Source organism: Prosopis cineraria, unplaced genomic scaffold (genome assembly GCF_029017545.1).
Source record: "Prosopis cineraria cultivar Desert tree isolate PC_DT_omini unplaced genomic scaffold, ASM2901754v1 PC6, whole genome shotgun sequence".
Taxonomy (NCBI): Eukaryota; Viridiplantae; Streptophyta; class Magnoliopsida; order Fabales; family Fabaceae; genus Prosopis; species Prosopis cineraria.
This window is the reverse complement of record NW_026555337.1, coordinates 842,416-859,733: the sequence shown is the minus strand read 5'-3', so window position 1 is coordinate 859,733 and position 17,318 is coordinate 842,416. Positions and strand designations below refer to the sequence as shown.

Sequence of the window (17,318 nt, the reverse complement as noted above, 5' to 3'; positions counted from 1 at the left end):
GTCATTTAATAAGTACATCATGCCAAACCCATATAGCTCATCCGTCTCATCGTCTAGTGTATCACATGAGATAAGAAAAGGAAATTATAACAACAGTAGTTTGAAAGATAGACCTCTATGGTGAAATAGAATGGGAAAACCAAAAAGATAGACCTCTTAAGATCAAAGGCTTGATTTAACAATAGTTAACCACAAGCTTGCTACAAACAGTCCAGTCCATAGAGCACTTAGGAACATTTTGTTTGGGACAAAAAGTCCGGAATAACACTATCGTTAATGTAAGACCACCAAAAATTATACAAGAAAACAAATCAAGTCATATTAAAAATTGAAAAATATTGTATGCCTCGTAAATAAATTCTTGAAAATCGTGGTGTCCAAATTATTATTGGTAGCTTGACCAGCAAACTAATAAACGCTACTAAATTCATTGCGTTTGCTTAAAAATGTGAAGTTACAAGAATTGTTCCTCCTTGTACTATAATACTATGATACAAGTTTAAACTTGAAACTTGGCAAATCAAGTCTTCTTTTGCTTGTGTTATTGAATGACTCTGAAGACAAATAACGGAGCACGCAAGTCAATCGTCTTATTTTCAGCTTCAAGGGACTGAATATATATTGCTTCCCTGGGTTCCTCGCTAACTCCACTTTGAGTGGCATACTCCAATGCCATTTCATAGTCCACCTGCATCCACCATATAAACGAAGTTGTAAAATTCGAGCGCCTTCCCCCGGAGCCACACCCCGTTCCTTTTTTCTTTCATTCCTAATTATGAGAGAATAAAAATCCCAAAGCAGTACTACTTAAGGATCCAAATGGTGTTGTGCACGTAGTCGTATCTTTCCCAGTCATCCACGAAGGTTCCTCTATCACGCATAAATATAACTAAGGCCTTTTTTTTTTTTTGGTTATAAGGCCACAACAAAACTGTACAAAAAAATTAAGATCTAATCATATCTAAAACCATGAAGTTTTTACATTCATATAGTGGAACATCAAAAATCATAATATTAAAAGTATCATATGGTCACCAATGAGTTAAGAAATCAACATATCTATTTACTTCCCAATAAATTTGATCAAAGTTGACCCCAATTTTTTATAACAAGTTCTCTGATCTAAATTCTGGCCACTTTTATAGCTCGTAAAATAACCCCTCATAGCTGTTTCCTCAGCACATGACATCCACGCACAATTTTCATCTACCCAAGGCCCAAGATACCCTTTGGTTTGTAATTTGAAATGAAGCTTTTATTTTTCGGCATACGTTTCACTAAGTAACATACCTGTTCAACATGTTTAGCAAGCTTTTCACTCAATGTTTCTTTAGTAATTAAACCAGTAGATACTTTTCTCAGAAGTTCCATATTGCCATCAGTGAGACGACTTTTCTTTGATGCATGTAACTGCGCCATTTCTTTCAAAATATTGTAGACTGCACCAGTAGCATCTGGAATGTACCTGCCAATTTCTAGAAATTACTTTTCATTTCAAACAAAAATAAAGTAAAGCATCAATCAATTGATTCCTGCAATTCTGAGAGACGAAAAATACATCAGCATACTTGCTTAGATTTCGTTTCCTCTCCTGCTGCTCTCGAGCCTGCATCTTTTTCACTATCTTGGATTTTAATTGGACGCAACACTGCTGAATAGCATACTAAATAGATGGTATAGTTAGCTTACAGCTTACATCTTATTATTATAAACCTAGTTATTAACTGAAATCCTAGTTCATAAGCTTCCAACCTTAACAGCAGAAGCAATCTCAGTTATGTCATCTCCAATGTATTCCTTTCCAGTCCCTTTGAAGGGAATTTTTGTGCTCACAACACTTACGAAAACACCAATCTTATCTTGCATCTGGTTGATTTTGTAACTGCTCCAGCTGAAAAGATATTCAATAAGATTTTCTATACCAAGTGATTGACAAAAATGACTTCAACTAAGTTAAAACTAAAAATAAAGTGAAAGCCCATTATCAGTTTAATTAATATGTCTATTGCACCTTATATATATATATAATACACCCGTCAAATGAGGCCCTCTGAGCTTGGAGTATGGCAGATGAAACACAAATATAATTTTAACTAAGAGAGGGAACAGCGGGAGTTGAACTCCTGATCCATTGATGAGAGAAGCACGTGATTTGTTTTATTAAAATTTCTTGTAGTCCATTTGATTACAAGCATGGAAAGGGATCCTATTTTCATCCTTTCTGCACTATTTAATATGCCCTTCCCAATAAACAATAAGAGCACGAGGATATTTCTCATCTTCAAAAACTTTTTTTCGTTGTCATTTATTCTATGATTTTCTAAGTCTCAAATGAGCCTTAACAACGATATTATAATAAAACTACAAGATATATTTGAGGGGATAACAAGAGCTAAAAAACTAGGGTTGCAAAGATGAGCATTTAAGGTGGATGTGGGGTCATACAAGAAAAGATAAGATCTGTAATGATTATATATGAGGAAAAGTTGGCATGAAATTTATCACGAAGAAAATGATAGAAAATCATTCAAGGTGGTTGGTACATGTGTAAGGAGGGCAATAAAATCGTCAATATGACAGTTGAGCAGATTGTCTTTAGCCCAATAAGAAAATATAGAGGACCAAGAAAGACACTCGAGGAAGTTATCAATCAAAATTTTTGGAGGAATGACATATCTAAAGAATTGGTTGCTGATAGAACACAATGTTGTCATGTGATCCATGTAGCTAACCTAACTAAGTGAGACAGGGTTTGTTGTTGTTCCCTCCTAAAATAACAAAATAAATTAACAAAAGCACAATTTGCTTTTGTTTACACTTACTTGATTCTCTTCATTGCAGTCCTGGTGACAACATCAGCACCTTGCTCAAAAAGCAAGGGAATCCTATTTGCAAATCGAAATATATTCAGACCCTAGAAACACGAAGTATTAATTTCATGACTGATGATCTACTATATGAGAAGAGAATAAAACATCACTCTCTAACAAGCACTTGATACTTCTTTAATGAATATATCTATATATCTATATCTATATTATATATAATATAAAATCCATAAGAAGCAACACTACTCATAAGCCATGAAAAGTAGGCACACACCTAGTTGGCTTAATTCCAGTTTATGTTATAAAAGTAAGCATAGAACATTCATGAAAAGAGCAACCAAAGAATTTGTGGTTAGTCGCTTTGCAATATATTTACCACAAACAGTCCCAGCATTTACTCTTTCGAGATAAAATGAGCCCTTTACCAATCCACCAGAAAAGAAACCTTGATAACAGGTATTAAAGTAATCATTGACCTTGACTCTTCTTATCTTTGCTTATTATAATACCATTTATACTTACAGAAAAGAACTGTTAAGAAAAATAATTTCAACATTATTTTCAAGATATAAATATTTGCAGAAGGGAATTTACTTGCTTGACATCTTTTCCGCCTACACTAACCCCAGCTTCAACAATGAATGGGTGGCCTTCAAATACTTGGGCACTGTGCAAGTAGCAAGAATAGAAAATTAGTTTTTGGGGAACAGGAATCGTTTACTGCTAGAAAAGGAAAGCTGATGGAACCCTCTACTCTATTAAGCTTAAAAATAAGCAAAACCAGAAAATACACTGTAAATGTAACTAACAATTACTATTGCTGAACAATAGAGTGGGATTACAATCAAAATAAAGACTGAAATTACACTGAAATGGCAATTACAGAGCATGAAACAACATAAACTATACCCTCTAAGCAGCAACACGGACATTGGTCCCTCACAAACACAAGCTGAAGTAGAAAGATAAAATGATGAAGAAAAGATAATCTTCTCCACCCCTAATCTGGCATTCGAGAGGCCAGAACTCTCCTCACTTGACCACAATTCTCCAATAGTCCCTCCTCATCCCTCATCACGGAAGTACATATTTAAAGAGTCAAAAAGTAGTCATTACCCCTGCTGACACTACCCATACCCTAGGCTGCACCTAACCTGACTTTTCTTTTATTATTTGAATCTTACAGTTATAAACCTTCAAATAAACCTCTTGACCACTGGTCTTAGTCTTCTTTAAATCACCTCGCTGCCTAGATTGTCTACTGTAAGCCTTAGGAAATGACAGGAAAATCTTTTGGGAATCACCAGCTCTATCAAAAGCACAAAACTAAGATTAAGAATCCCAAGTGGAGACATGTGGCCAAACAGCATCCTTGTTTCTTTTAGGATTGTCAACAATGGAAATAGACACAGCGAGCAAGTTAAATACCATTCATCCACAAGGATCAAAATTATGTCAATTACAGATAAAAATACTTATAGGAAGAAATAAAAGATAGTTCTGGCAAAACTTTGACACTAAAATCACAACCTGCCTGAATAGGTTGCAACCATGTCCGGGTGCAGCTCTTTTATGATTCCCAGGCGAAGATTGTATTCACCAGCAGGACTAAGACACTGAAACGCATGTTTACCACAATGCCATTGTCAAATCACACTAGTAAGGAGTATGAGATAAATTAAGGAAAAGGCATAACACAACATATGGTTTGTGTTACAGACTAAATAACTTACATCACCACTGGGATCATCAAACTTAGCTTGACGAAGCAACTGATGGATGCGTACTATCTGCTGAGAAGTTAAAGACTTCACAGCCATTTTTAGGCTAAAATCAGGACCCATCTCACCTGGTTTGGAGATAGAGAGAATAGAAAATAGCTCAAGTAATGAGCATCTGTATCATTCACGATCAAAAATCAAGTGACTAAATGAACATATGCTCTAAATACATCTGATCTCGGGTACAACGAACTATTGACAGAAACCCAAAATACAAAAGCATCTTTTATGAGCCTCAGTTACCCACAAAAAAAAAAAATGCAAAGTTGCCATAAAGGATGCAACTTGTTGTCAATCAATTACAAGTAAAGGCAATTCATGTTAATGAACATGCTTTTAGTCACTCCCACCGCTCAATATCATCAAATTAGGTGAAACATGAGAGATATTATAGTTTTATAGATATTGTATGGTTGTTGTGAATTTAAATAGACAAAACAGGGGAGCAAAACTGAGTCTAAGAAGACAATACCAAACGATAGCTAACCAAATGGCAACATTCTACACAATTTACAATAGATGATATGAAGTGAAAGAATATAAAAGATGGCACAATATGCATGAATGGATAAATTGGTGTTCTTCTGCTTAATAAGATAGAGTACTTTAATTATTTTCATTTATTCCATAGAACATAATATTCCAGGAAATTCAATAACCATCAGAGATCTATCACATTCTGAGACTGCACAGATTGATTCCCTGCCTTACCAAATTAAAGCGAGGAACAAGCACTATAAATAAGCAGGAAGCATAAAGATCTATGAACTTGTGCCTTAAGATCCCAACTTTTTTTTACCTATCAATCTTTCAGCATAGGATTTGCTAATGTTCACAAATTCATGCTGCAGAAACTGCAAAAGGTTCTGCTTTGAAGTTTCAGCAATAAGTCGTTTAATTAGAAGCAGATCAACAGATGATGGATGATGCTTTGTCTCCAGAGGAACCGGTGGCATTACATCTGTTCTCCGAGCAAACCTTATAGTGACATTCTTGCTGCCCAAGAGAAGACCTAGTATGAGATAATAGTGCATAGTTGTAACTGGCGAGAAAATCTTACCAGAGACAGACATACTCAGGTGCATCGGACACAAATTTAAATAGAAACTGTGCGTAAGGAGTGATAACGGCCATTTGTCTCATGTAATGCAATATTTTTGACTGCAAATGAAAAGGAAGGAGCTTATATGTACAGATCAACACTATCAATGGTCCCCCAAGTAAAATACATCAGCATGATAAAATATAATTTGGAAATCTGAAATGTTAAATAATATCTAAAATCTGCAGTTAAATAACTAAATTTTGTCCCAACTAAGTATTACATACACGATAAGTTGTCCAGTTTCCCTCTATGACCACTTGAATTTCAGCTCCATGCCAGCGATCTTTGCTCTCCTGTTTTTCATGTAAATGCACATGTGGAATGTTCCTGAAAATTAAAGCATTTTCTATTATGCTGAGGGGGAGTTGAAATATAAAGTGATTTTTAATAACTTTTTCACTTTAATGATAGATTGCGAAAACTTAAAATCATACCGATGAATGTCTATATCCAGCCTGCAAAACGAAGTATAACTTTGGTTTCTCATTGATGACAAGATTTCAATAGGAAGCCCAGTGCTCATTTTAGACCATATTAGAGCCTGCAAATATGAATAATACAGTAACACATACCAATAAAGACAACCAGGACATGTCAACTACCCAAATATACATATAGCATATCGCCAATACCATCTTTGCACCAAGACCAAATTTTCCTCGCGTCTGCTTTAAGCCATATTTTGTCCCAGAAAGAACTGCATGAATAGGTATGTTGAAAGCATTCTCAAAGTAGTATAAAAAAATCTAGTGCCTAGACAACTTATTTTCACAGCAATTGACTTGGGAAGCAACTGACAGACCCCGGCCAAACATATTTGGGATGTCATCATGTGGCATTCCTTTTCCATTATCCTGCAATAAGTTTCTGGCGTGAGTCCGTCTTTAAGTCAATTGCAGGAAAGATATTAATGAGGAAATAACCGTTAAGAAACTCAAATTGGAATTCGAAAGGATATTAAATAGATTTATCAACGAGAGAGGTGTTTGGATATATTTCTCACAAAACTATGATATTAGGCTTCAAAATAGATTTTAAAAGGTATCCAAACAGGCACTAGCATATAGATAATAAATCATGACATTAACACAGTACCACAAAAGAAATCTTAGGATAATAACCGTACATACCTTGCATGTAACCCTGTAAAAAGAAGCCTCACCTCGACCCTTAATTCCCTTCGAAGCTACAGGCTCTTTCACTTTCTTTCGAAGGGCAGCATTCTTTGTTTGTATTTCTTGAGCACGAGCCTCCTTCGCTAACCGTTTCTGCATGGAAAAGTATAGCACAAAACTGAACGAATACGAAGAGCCTTCAAGGTAAAATCAACAGCCATAAACAAATGAACAGCTTCTTAGTCCACCCAATCGATACAAATAATGTGTGTAAAACAAGACACCAGAAGCAAAGCATGGATATGGCGTTATGCAATCAAAATTTGAAAATCTAATAGAAAATCAAATCCTGCCCGAAAATAGAGTACAATTCTGACTTTTGGCGATGGTATTAATCTAACACAGTGAAAGTAACAAGAAATTCACAGTAAGAGGAAACACACCTCACGAGCCTTGTCAGTTTCATAATCATCATATAATTCTGCATCAATCCGTTCACGGTCAACAAGTCCAATCAAAGAATTAAATTTGCTTTTCCCTATCTCCTCACTGCAAGAACCGAGACCATGTGACATATGGTTTATGGATTCATAAAAGAAGATAGCTTAAAACTAAGGGACAGTGTTATGAATGCATATTTTACTGGCGCCGATATGAACGGAGGTGATCAGTACATGCATGTCAGCCTGCTCAATTAATCTACACGTTCATAATATTTTTTCTGCTTGCACGGAATGCATACTTACATAATTATTTCAACAACGGGAAGCTCAGATATAGATTCTGCTGAGTCAAGGGAATTCTCAACAAGCTCTCTGACAGTGGTATATAGGCATTTTCCAGGCTGAAATCCACATAACTTCAATAAGGAAAAAGAATGTACATACAAGAACGAGCGCGCGAAAACGCCACCGAAATATAGATTAAAGAGCGTAATCACTTGCGCTGTTGTGTGCGCGTCTGTCCGGTGACATGGAATGCATCATCGTCTTCACTGCCGATTTTTTTTCGTTTTATTATTTTTTTGAAGCAAAGTTTAATGTTAATAGTCAAACAAAGCAACTTATCCAGAGAAATTGACGACGCCGCAAATAATCCAGAGCAAAACCTAACAAAAGAAAAGAGGGAAATGCAAAATCATGCTTACATTATCAAATCCAGCTATATTTTTGTTCTCTGCGAAGAACTCAGCCGGAGATTCTAGGAAAGAGAAAATCAGAAGAAAATGTCAAAGGAAAGATAGAAGTTAAGAATGCAGCGATAAGAAACGCTGATATGGATAGGGAGACATACTCTGCTTCAGAAGGCTCTCCTTTGTTTTTCGGGGGGTCTTGGACTTGGTTTTGTTCGCCTCGCCTGGGCTTTCGCTGTCCATTTGAAGTGCCCAAAAATGGTACCCTAGAAACCTTAATTAACTAGATCTTGAGTGAAACGGAGGATTCAAAACTCAAAGCAGTCATCGACTAAATTGGAATAAGCTAGCTCTTGCAAGTTGCAAGACAAGAGACGACGGTACTAGCTTTTCCCGCCCCAACCTCTCCTTGCCGCTCCATCACCCTTCCTTTACGTCAACTTTTAGCTTAGCAGGTCGAGTTTTTTTTTTTTTTTTAATAAACCATCTGGTATTATACGATATTTTAAATTCATTGTCCGCCCCAAAACTAATTCAGAAACATTCGTGAGGAGACCTTATAATATTAACGAGGTATCAATAAGACGGTCTCTTTAAAATTATATTAATTATTACATCTGTTACTTTTTAAAATCCGAACCCTCACTTTAAAAAATATAAATAATAATCTTTACTAACTCTATCAAGCACTCATTGACTAGTAGGTCAAGTCTTGTTTGGCCATTGCACCACATTTTTTTTTTTTAATTTAAAGACACGTTATTACAATGTGCAGACGCTTTTGGGTTTTTTTTTATGTTTTTTAATTTTAAAATTTTATTTGGATAAATGTTTTTTAATTATTTTTAAAACTGCTTTCATTTTTTATTTTTAAAAACAAGCTATTTTTATTGTTTTTGAAATATTACGTATTATATATTTGATTATTAAAAATTACAGTTGCTTTAATTAATTTCTACTATTAATCATCATTATTAATTGTCTACAATCATCATTGTCAATTCATTTTTTAATTTTAAAACTATTTTTTAATTGACATAACTAAATGAATTTTTATTTTATTTTGTTTTAAACATTAATTTTAAAAACCATATCACAAAACAATTTTTAAAAATAAAAAATGGTAATAGAAACCAAACAAGCCCTTCATATCCCGTTTAATGATATTTTATGATATGGGTGTATTTGATCTAATCTATCTAATTCCAACTCTAATACATTTATAGTTAGCCTTTTCTCCGTGGTGTTGCAATTGTAAAAAATTCTAAATCCAAAACTTAAAATTTAGACTACTCATTCTAATTTAAATATAAAAAGTCTCGTTAGAACTTATTATAAAGACAACATTTTAAATGAGTGAGGATGAGAATAATGGCTGATTCAGCTCTAAAGAACTAACATAAAGTTGGTTCAACTCTAAATAGCTAACCTTTTATGAGCTCAAATTAAAAAGGATAGGACTCCAAGAGATTGTTTGGGGCTCCTGACTCAAAAATCTTAGTCTTGAAAGTTTAACCCTTATCGTGCCCCCATTTATAAAGTCTAACCCTTAATTTCATGGATTTAGGGTTGACTCTGTGAATCTCAAGCCTTTTTATATTTTTAATATTTTTTGTTATTTTAATTAAATATACAAAATAAATAGAATTAATTTTTCAATTTAAACCATAAACAATAACAAATTGAAGTGTCATACAATTGTCAACGATTAAATAAATCAAACTATTCTCCCCTTAGTCTCAGCGAGACAATAATATCTAATGGTTATGCAAAACATAGAGTTTAGAACCATATGCCAACACAAAATCTTAGTTAGAAATATTAACACAAATACTTGATGTTAATAACAAGGTGAGAGGATGTCTTAACAAGAAGTATACAACAATTCAAACATGCACTTTCAACAAAGGGGAGGGGATTCCCCCCCCCCCCCAACAGGAAATGGTTATGAGTAGTCACGTTTGGGCCGCAACAGTCAGGAGTTGAGGGAGAAGAAGGAACAAGTAATATTAGAGTAATTGGGCCTGTTGTCATGTTGGCATGAAGAGAAGATGGGGCTACAGGCTTGGAAAACGAGAGTCTAAGCCCATATTAAACCTGATTTTTTCAAAAATATCACATTTTTTATGTCTTAATTCTTCAAAAGATGTAGGGTCAGACCTGTAAACTCATTTTAAAAAATTAAAATATTATAACTTAATTAAAAGATTTTAAAAATTCCCAATAAATCTAACAAATCCAAATTCAAATGTGGGTGTGAGAGGGAGAGAAAGTTGTGTGTGGAAAAATGGAAGTGCGATGAAACTAAGAAGAGAATAATCACAAGGGCACAATCAACCCCCTGTTCTCTCCTTATGAAGCCAAACCTAACTAGCTCCCCTCAAATCTTTAATATTAGGTGGAAGCAAAATGCAAGTGATCGGTATTATTTTGTTGTAAAATTCAACCAAATTGCATGAAAGAACAAACTCATTTACACACTCGCAACCCACCATTGTCCTACTTACTTCTCGCTAGACCGCTTTTGACTGCATTCACCAATTAGAACACAACTAAAGACACAAAAACTATCAAAATCTAAAATTTCTGGCATGACGCGATGTGCTTCTGAAACATGGCCATTGAAGAATGAAGGGGGAAATGTGAATTTCTTTTAAGGTTTGAATTTGTGTCAATGAAAAAAGAATATAATGCAAGAGATTAAGAATATTCATAGATATGGTGAGAACATAACAAAAACAATGAAGTACAGAACACAAGTGCGACCATTTCTATTCGTCCAAGTTCTCCCCTTCTTTAGTCTTACTACGAAGTACCAGAACACGAGTGCGAGAACTAGAACAAACCCAGAAAATAAGCAACCAAGCACCATTATCTGAAAACTGAGAATTAGACATTGCGAGACAAGCACCCACTACTAGAATCAAACCGAGTAACGAGCACCCGCAACTATAATAACTTTGAAAATCAAAGATCAACCAAGCATGTGTTGTAAGGAAACACAAGACATCGAGGCACCTGAATACCTGAAGCAAGACTGCAAGAATCGTGACCGAGCACCTGAAGCCGAGAGCGATCAAGCAAGAAGAGACCTAGATCGTCAGCAAGGAGATAAGTAAGGAGAGAAGAGGCTGTCAGACCGACCGAGAAGGAGATTGCAACAGAGGAGATGCTGAGAGGAAGAGTTGAGTAGAGTTAGGAGAGGAGTGATCTTGAGGTGCGACAATCGAGTACCAAGCAAGTGTTTTCTTCCATCATGTGTGCAAACAGTGCTTTTTGAGGGGAAGCAAGAGAGAGAGAGAGGGAGGGAAGGACAGAGCGAGGGAGAACCTTAGAAGGTCACATGAGTCTAGGTCAGTTTTTCTAAGGCAGGATTGGACTTTGAAGCTCGATTGTCATAAAAATAATTAATTTTTTAAACCTAAATCTTTATAAAAAAAAAAGTGTCTAAATGGGCAACCTTTTAAGTTTAATTTTTATTCTCGACTCTAGCTATTAAAAAAGAAGTAAAAGTTAAAAGTATGAAATGAATGACGCTATGAAGATGATAAGAAATATCTATTTCTTAATAGAAGAGAAAATAACAAACTCAAATGATTTTAAAAAGTTGATCTATGAAAATAAAAAAAATTGAACTGAAATACCTTTGTAATCAATCAAATAAATTTGTGTTTGTTGAAACGTGTAATTTGATGTATAAAAACAAAAAACAATGACAGTTTCTCTACCCCAAGATTTAAGAAACGGACGGAGTACTCCATGGGATCCTCTAAAACGAGTGTAGTTATCGTGGTTGCTGGTTGGGCCAGCATATTCCCTCCCGAAGATATGACAAGACTTGAGTAACCTAGCATGCATGCACCCGCCCGCCTCCCACGCCCATCACCAAACACAACATCCTGTGGAATGGCCAGGACTTGTTTTCTGCACAATCACACATGCTTTTGCTGTTATTATTATCAATAACACTCCCTCCAGTCTTCCTACTCCCTCTTGTCCTGTTTAGAGCACAGAGAAAAAGAAGAATATTTTTAATTTTATTTATAAGTTATATTATTAAATTTTTATCATAAACTTTTTTTTTATCCTTCATTATATATTGAAGAGAAAAAATATATCATTGAAGGCATATACTTGATGAGGATAAGGTTGAAAACTTATTAAATTTTAAGACAGAGTTGATCAATTTTAAAGTTTTCCTTAATACTGATGAAATATGCTATAAATAACTTATAAATATGATCAAAGTAGTATTTCACAACTCTAGCAACATAACTAAAAGTAATTAATACTCTCACTTCCAAATTATAAAACAATAATTAAAACAAAATTATCCCCGTCAATTAATGAATTTACTTTTTTAAATAAAATTATAATTTTTAAAAATGTCTCTACACAAACAAAGGCAAACATCAACGCGAGGAAAGAGTGGCGCGTGAGGATGGGTAATTAGAGTTCGTCGGTCAGTGTGATGCGTGGCAGGCAGGGACCACGGAATCCGTGACCACTTTGGCTTACGTGTCAGCGTTACCTCTTGTCACCATCATTTCCATTTTCCTGTATATCCACGCTGAAATTTCTGATCTCCGTTTTGTCCTCTCCACTGATATTTCTCCGTCCCCCTCCATCATTTTCCTTTTCCTCATAACTTGGACCCCATTTCCAATGGCCTGCCTTTTAATTTTCCCCACTCGGAATATGCGTTCTCGGCTTCTCACAATTCTATGATAAACACACGCACTCCAAAATCATTTAGAATTTGTCAAACATCCCATCCACTGGTATCATCATAATTAATCACACGAACCAATCCTTTCATGTTATGCCCAACAAATATGTTGACATATACTCCTTTAATTTTATTTATAAATTATTTTTAATATATTTTATTAATATTAAAAAATTTAAATTTTGTTATTTTTATTTTAAAATTTAATAAATTTTAAATTTTATTTTTATCAAACATACATACTTCAATAATATATTTATTTTTAAAATAAATATAATAATAATTTTATAAAATATTAAATTTTAATTATTTAAAAATAAATTTAATAATTAAGATGAAAAGTAAAAAAAAGATGAAGAGAAGGTAAATCCATCAAAATACATACTTCGATCGGCCGAGCTCCTTGTAAAATGCGGGGATTCTTCTCACTTGAATTAATTATTAATTAGTTACGAAACAGTCCGTTGCGGATAAGGTTAGCGGCATCTTCTTCTTCTCTGTTCCGGAAACAGGACATTTCGTTGCGCGCGCGCGCGCGTCGCGTGTGTGTATTTTTTATTGCGTTTTTTGGTCTATGGGTCACGTTTATAAACGTGAAATATGATGAAAACAAAATGCAAATATCATTTTGCATGTGGCCATAAATTTCAGTCCTCCCCTAAACCTATTAAGGGTGTGTTTGAATGAAGGTACCCTCATTTGGTTTGAAATCTTTGGAAGGTGAGTAGCTAAATTTTTTAAATATTTTACCTTTATCTAATTTTTTTATTTCAATAGGCCCCTGGCTTAAAAAAAAACAAAACAAAACAAAACTTTCACCCTGCCACCCTCTTTGCATTCACAACCCAAGTGATTTTTTTCTTTCTTTTCGTTTTCTTAACATCTCTCTTATATTTTTTTTTCTATTACTTTTAATTTTTATAATATTCCTTATTGAATATTCCTCTAACTTATTTCTCCATCATCTCTATACATATTAACTAAATCACATGCACATTCTATCATCATTTTTATATTGTATATATCTTTTTATTTTTCACTTAATTTTTATTAAAACCAATGATAATGGCTGCAAAACATGAAATAAAAATAAAAATTGATGGGAGTGACACGCTTTTTATGGTGTGTGATTCTTTGGCAAAGAATTTTATTTTCAATGGCCAACATGTATAATGTTTTTCATGAAAATTTTTACTCAAGGCGTTAATTTTTTTATATAATTGCTGATGAAAGGGTCACTTATTTGGGCATAAAAAATAATAGAAAGTTAAAAAAATTGATAAGATGATTTTTTTTAAAATTATACATATAAAATTGATTTGTATGATGAAAAGTTAAAATATTAAAATTTTTTTGTATAAGGATATAATGGTAACTTAATCATTACTTTCACTCTCCTTTCCTTTTGATTATTAAAAATCCCCCTTTCCTTCCAACAAAACCAAACAAAGAACATAAAAACATGGGATAATTTCAGTTAAAAATCACTATAGAGAATTAATTTTATGTCAATAATTATATAATACTTTACATCAATTTTTCAATCATAAGTAATAACATCAGTTATTAAATTACTAATTTTATTTATTAATTTATTAACATTATTTGTAAATTACATCCATTTGTCAGGCAATTGATAACATTAGTTGTTAATTTATTAATTTTACTTGTTAATATCAATTGTTAATTAACAACTAGTGATTCTGCATTACAAGTAAAAAATATTTTGATTTTTTCAAAATCAAAATTCTTTTAACTTTTCTTCCCTATATTAAATTGAAAATTTAAAATTTTTTTAGACCCACTTAAAATTAAGTTTTTGTTTACACCCAAATTATGCACATGGAGGCCTGGCCCAACTCAACTCAATTGGCTTTAAAATAATTATATGAAAAAAATGTTTATAAAGTTTAAGTTATTAAGTAAAAACTATTATCCATGATTAGTGAACATGATGGAAGAAGTGCTTTTTAAATTTAAGAAAAGTGACAATCATGAGGTTGAGCACCAAGTAAGGATCATCTATAAATAGAGAAACTCTCTTTCAACAATTGTCATAAGCATCAATAAACTACCAATTTTAAACTCTGCGTCTATTACTTTATTTTTCTTTTTATCATATAGCTTTAGTATTTATTTTTCGTTATGGCCGTCATAGCCCGTCACCTTTTTTCTTTAATTAATGCATCTTTACTTTTTTACATCCCCATTAATATTTTTCACTTCACATTCTCACATTCGGGTGAATTGTGGTAAGGGAGCTTGAGTCCCTGTGTTTAATTAAAAATTAGGTTTTTTCATTCTTTTAAGACCTTACGTCTTTAGCACGCCTCATAACATCACACTTAATTGTTTATATTTTATGAATAGTTTATTTTGTAATCGTCAACTTAAATTCTCCCTAGGGGCATCCTGCTCTCCTCCGAGCCCATTATCTCAAGCCAAACGCACCCTTGAGTGTTGCAATGTCATGGATCGGATGACATCATTTGCGCACAGAAACTGATTAATTTTACGAGGGCATCCTTTTCTTTTTTCTTGTTTAAAAAAAATAAGGAGGTTGGCTGGCGATAAAAATCAATTTTTTAAAACAAAAAGAACCTTTTGACCATCTACAAGTAAATTGTAGTAGACAGACAGTGGGCACATAGAATAGAACTGGATGGAATAAAAGAAGAAGGAGAAGAAGAAGCTAAGATAGTATAAAAAATTAATCCTCTAAATAAAAAATGTGTTTTTCATCCCTATCCAACAGAAAAAATTCACCTACATATCACATATACAAAAGGCCGAACCCGCAATGTGGCACTTTAAAAACAGTCAAGGGACGTGTTTATTCATGCCATTGCGGCATAAAAACGTGTTTCTATTTAATTCAATTTGTAGATGAAAATAAAAATTATTATCATTATTATTAAGCAAGAATATAATTATAAAAATGTATATCTTAAGCTTTCGTGACAAGGAAAACGATCTTTATTTAGTACCGACGGTGACCGGAGTGGAGGACGGCGATAGTCCGGAGAGCACTGTTGGCATGGCCACGGCGGCGCGATGATGTTGATTTCTGAGTTCTGACTCGGGTGAAAAAACAAAAAAGATTCGCACATTTGGCGGGAAAAACAAAAAAACCGGGTGGGGGAGGATAGGCTCCTACATCAATTGATGTCTGCAACACGTCTCTATTACTGTCACACTTACTCACATGTTCAGTGTGCGTGAAAGCGACTGGCGTTTCCAAAAAAAACATAATATACGTTCATTGGCCTTGGTTTGGCGAACTAGGGTAATATATTAATACTACTGTGTTCGAGTTTATTTGTATGGCACATCTTAAAAAATTTATTTTACCTCATTTATATAATATAATTTTTTATGCAATATTTTAAAAAAAATTATAAAAAATAAAAAATAATATAATATTATTTTTAAAATTTATTATATAAAAATAAATTTAAAATTATATATATATATTTTTATATTAATATGAATGAAATTGATAAAAATAATTTATAAAAAATACTCAATGAACACACAACTTTTGAAAGAAACTGTGCGAGCACAAGGTCCCAGCCAACTGTGCAAACAGGACAAAACAATTACATCAGAGAATGAAAAAGTGAAAAAGCTTTAACGGTGTGGTCGGCTGAACAGGGCAGAGGACGCCACTAGGGGCAAATGACTCACCAGCAAAAACACAGATTTCTAGCTTTCCAGACTTTCCAGCAAAGAATGCTTGCTCCAATATGGATACTTTTCTCGTGAGTTGTACTAACCAAGTGTGGATACTTTTCTCGTAAAAATCTATACACTGATCAACTTGCCAATCTTTAAAAATATGATCAAATTCAATAGACTCCACAGATGCAAGACATAGAGAGCAGGATTGATCAGAGGTCATGCTTCTGCGGTTTCTCTCAGCATCAGTTAGAAGCTGACCCTTAAGGAGCAACCACATGAAAGATTTTACTCTCATCGTGCAACCGGTAGTTTCCAAACATGTTTTCATTTTGCATTAGCATCATGCCAGGTTAAGTATTGCGATTCCGTATGGAAAGACTTTACATTGAACTTTCCATTTGCCGTGAGATTCCAGAGTCATGAGATGGCGTGGTAGCCAGGGACGAATCTAGAACCAGCTTTACGGAGGGTCAACATGCTAAACTATAATATAGCATTGGGGCTAAAATTAATTTTGTAACATTTTTAACAAAAAATTAAGTAAATTGAACCAAATTTTTGCACCTTGGGTTGGGGGTGGATCCGTCGCTGGTGGTAGGCTGGGGGCATTGATTGCATGGCTGAACATGATTCGTGAACAGTAGATTTTTTTTGGTTTATCTTAAATAGCGAACTTTATATTACTTCCTCCAATTTTATTTATAAATTATATCTACCACTATAAACCTCACCCATATCAATACAACAACAACATAAAAAATAATTATAAATAAAATTTTAAAACTAACCCTGAAATAAAAAAACTAAAAAATAATTCAAACAATATAACATTATTTTTTAAATAATTCTCTCTCATGAGAAGCCCTCATGAAAAGGGGAAAGTCCTCATCTGACAGTGAACAATGTAAAATAGGATGAGAATATTCAGAACTTCGTTTTGAAATGGA

General features: G+C 33.8%; 1 protein-coding gene across 6 annotated transcripts; it reads right to left on the bottom strand.

The window, feature by feature from the left end:
• Positions 1-321: 321 nt before the first annotated feature.
• On the bottom strand, positions 322-8,851 carry LOC129313173 (DNA topoisomerase 6 subunit B). 6 transcript variants are annotated; one of them, XM_054956128.1, is made up of 19 exons: positions 8,123-8,826; positions 7,977-8,029; positions 7,576-7,673; positions 7,273-7,378; positions 6,845-6,982; positions 6,517-6,568; positions 6,347-6,411; positions 6,149-6,255; positions 5,939-6,041; positions 5,685-5,770; positions 5,409-5,605; positions 4,562-4,677; positions 4,359-4,444; positions 3,423-3,495; positions 2,823-2,914; positions 1,753-1,891; positions 1,569-1,651; positions 1,291-1,465; positions 322-688 (listed from the first exon to the last, which is right to left on the bottom strand). In XM_054956128.1, the coding sequence occupies exons 1-19, from the start codon at positions 8,202-8,204 to the stop codon at positions 542-544; spliced, it is 1,998 nt and encodes a 665-aa protein (XP_054812103.1). In that variant the 5' UTR covers positions 8,205-8,826; the 3' UTR covers positions 322-541. The 6 variants fall into 6 exon arrangements, 4 of the variants coding, with proteins under 4 accessions (XP_054812103.1, XP_054812104.1, XP_054812102.1 ...); XM_054956129.1 differs by lacking the exon at positions 7,977-8,029 and adding an exon at positions 7,774-7,937 and having other exon boundaries at positions 357-688; positions 1,569-1,663; positions 8,123-8,819; XM_054956127.1 differs by having other exon boundaries at positions 357-688; positions 1,569-1,663; positions 8,123-8,814.
• Between the last annotated feature and the right edge of the window lie 8,467 nt (positions 8,852-17,318).

Coding starts and splice junctions, on each gene's coding strand:
- LOC129313173 (XM_054956127.1), bottom strand. CDS start 8,204: ATGGACAGCGAAAGCCCAGGCGAGGCGAACAAAACCAAGTCCAAGACC. Junction 5,771..5,938: donor GAAACTGGACAACTTATCGT/GTATGTAATACT, acceptor TTTCATTTGCAG/TCAAAAATATTGCATTACAT. Junction 1,466..1,568: donor AGGAAACGAAATCTAAGCAA/GTATGCTGATGT, acceptor AGAAATTGGCAG/GTACATTCCAGATGCTACTG.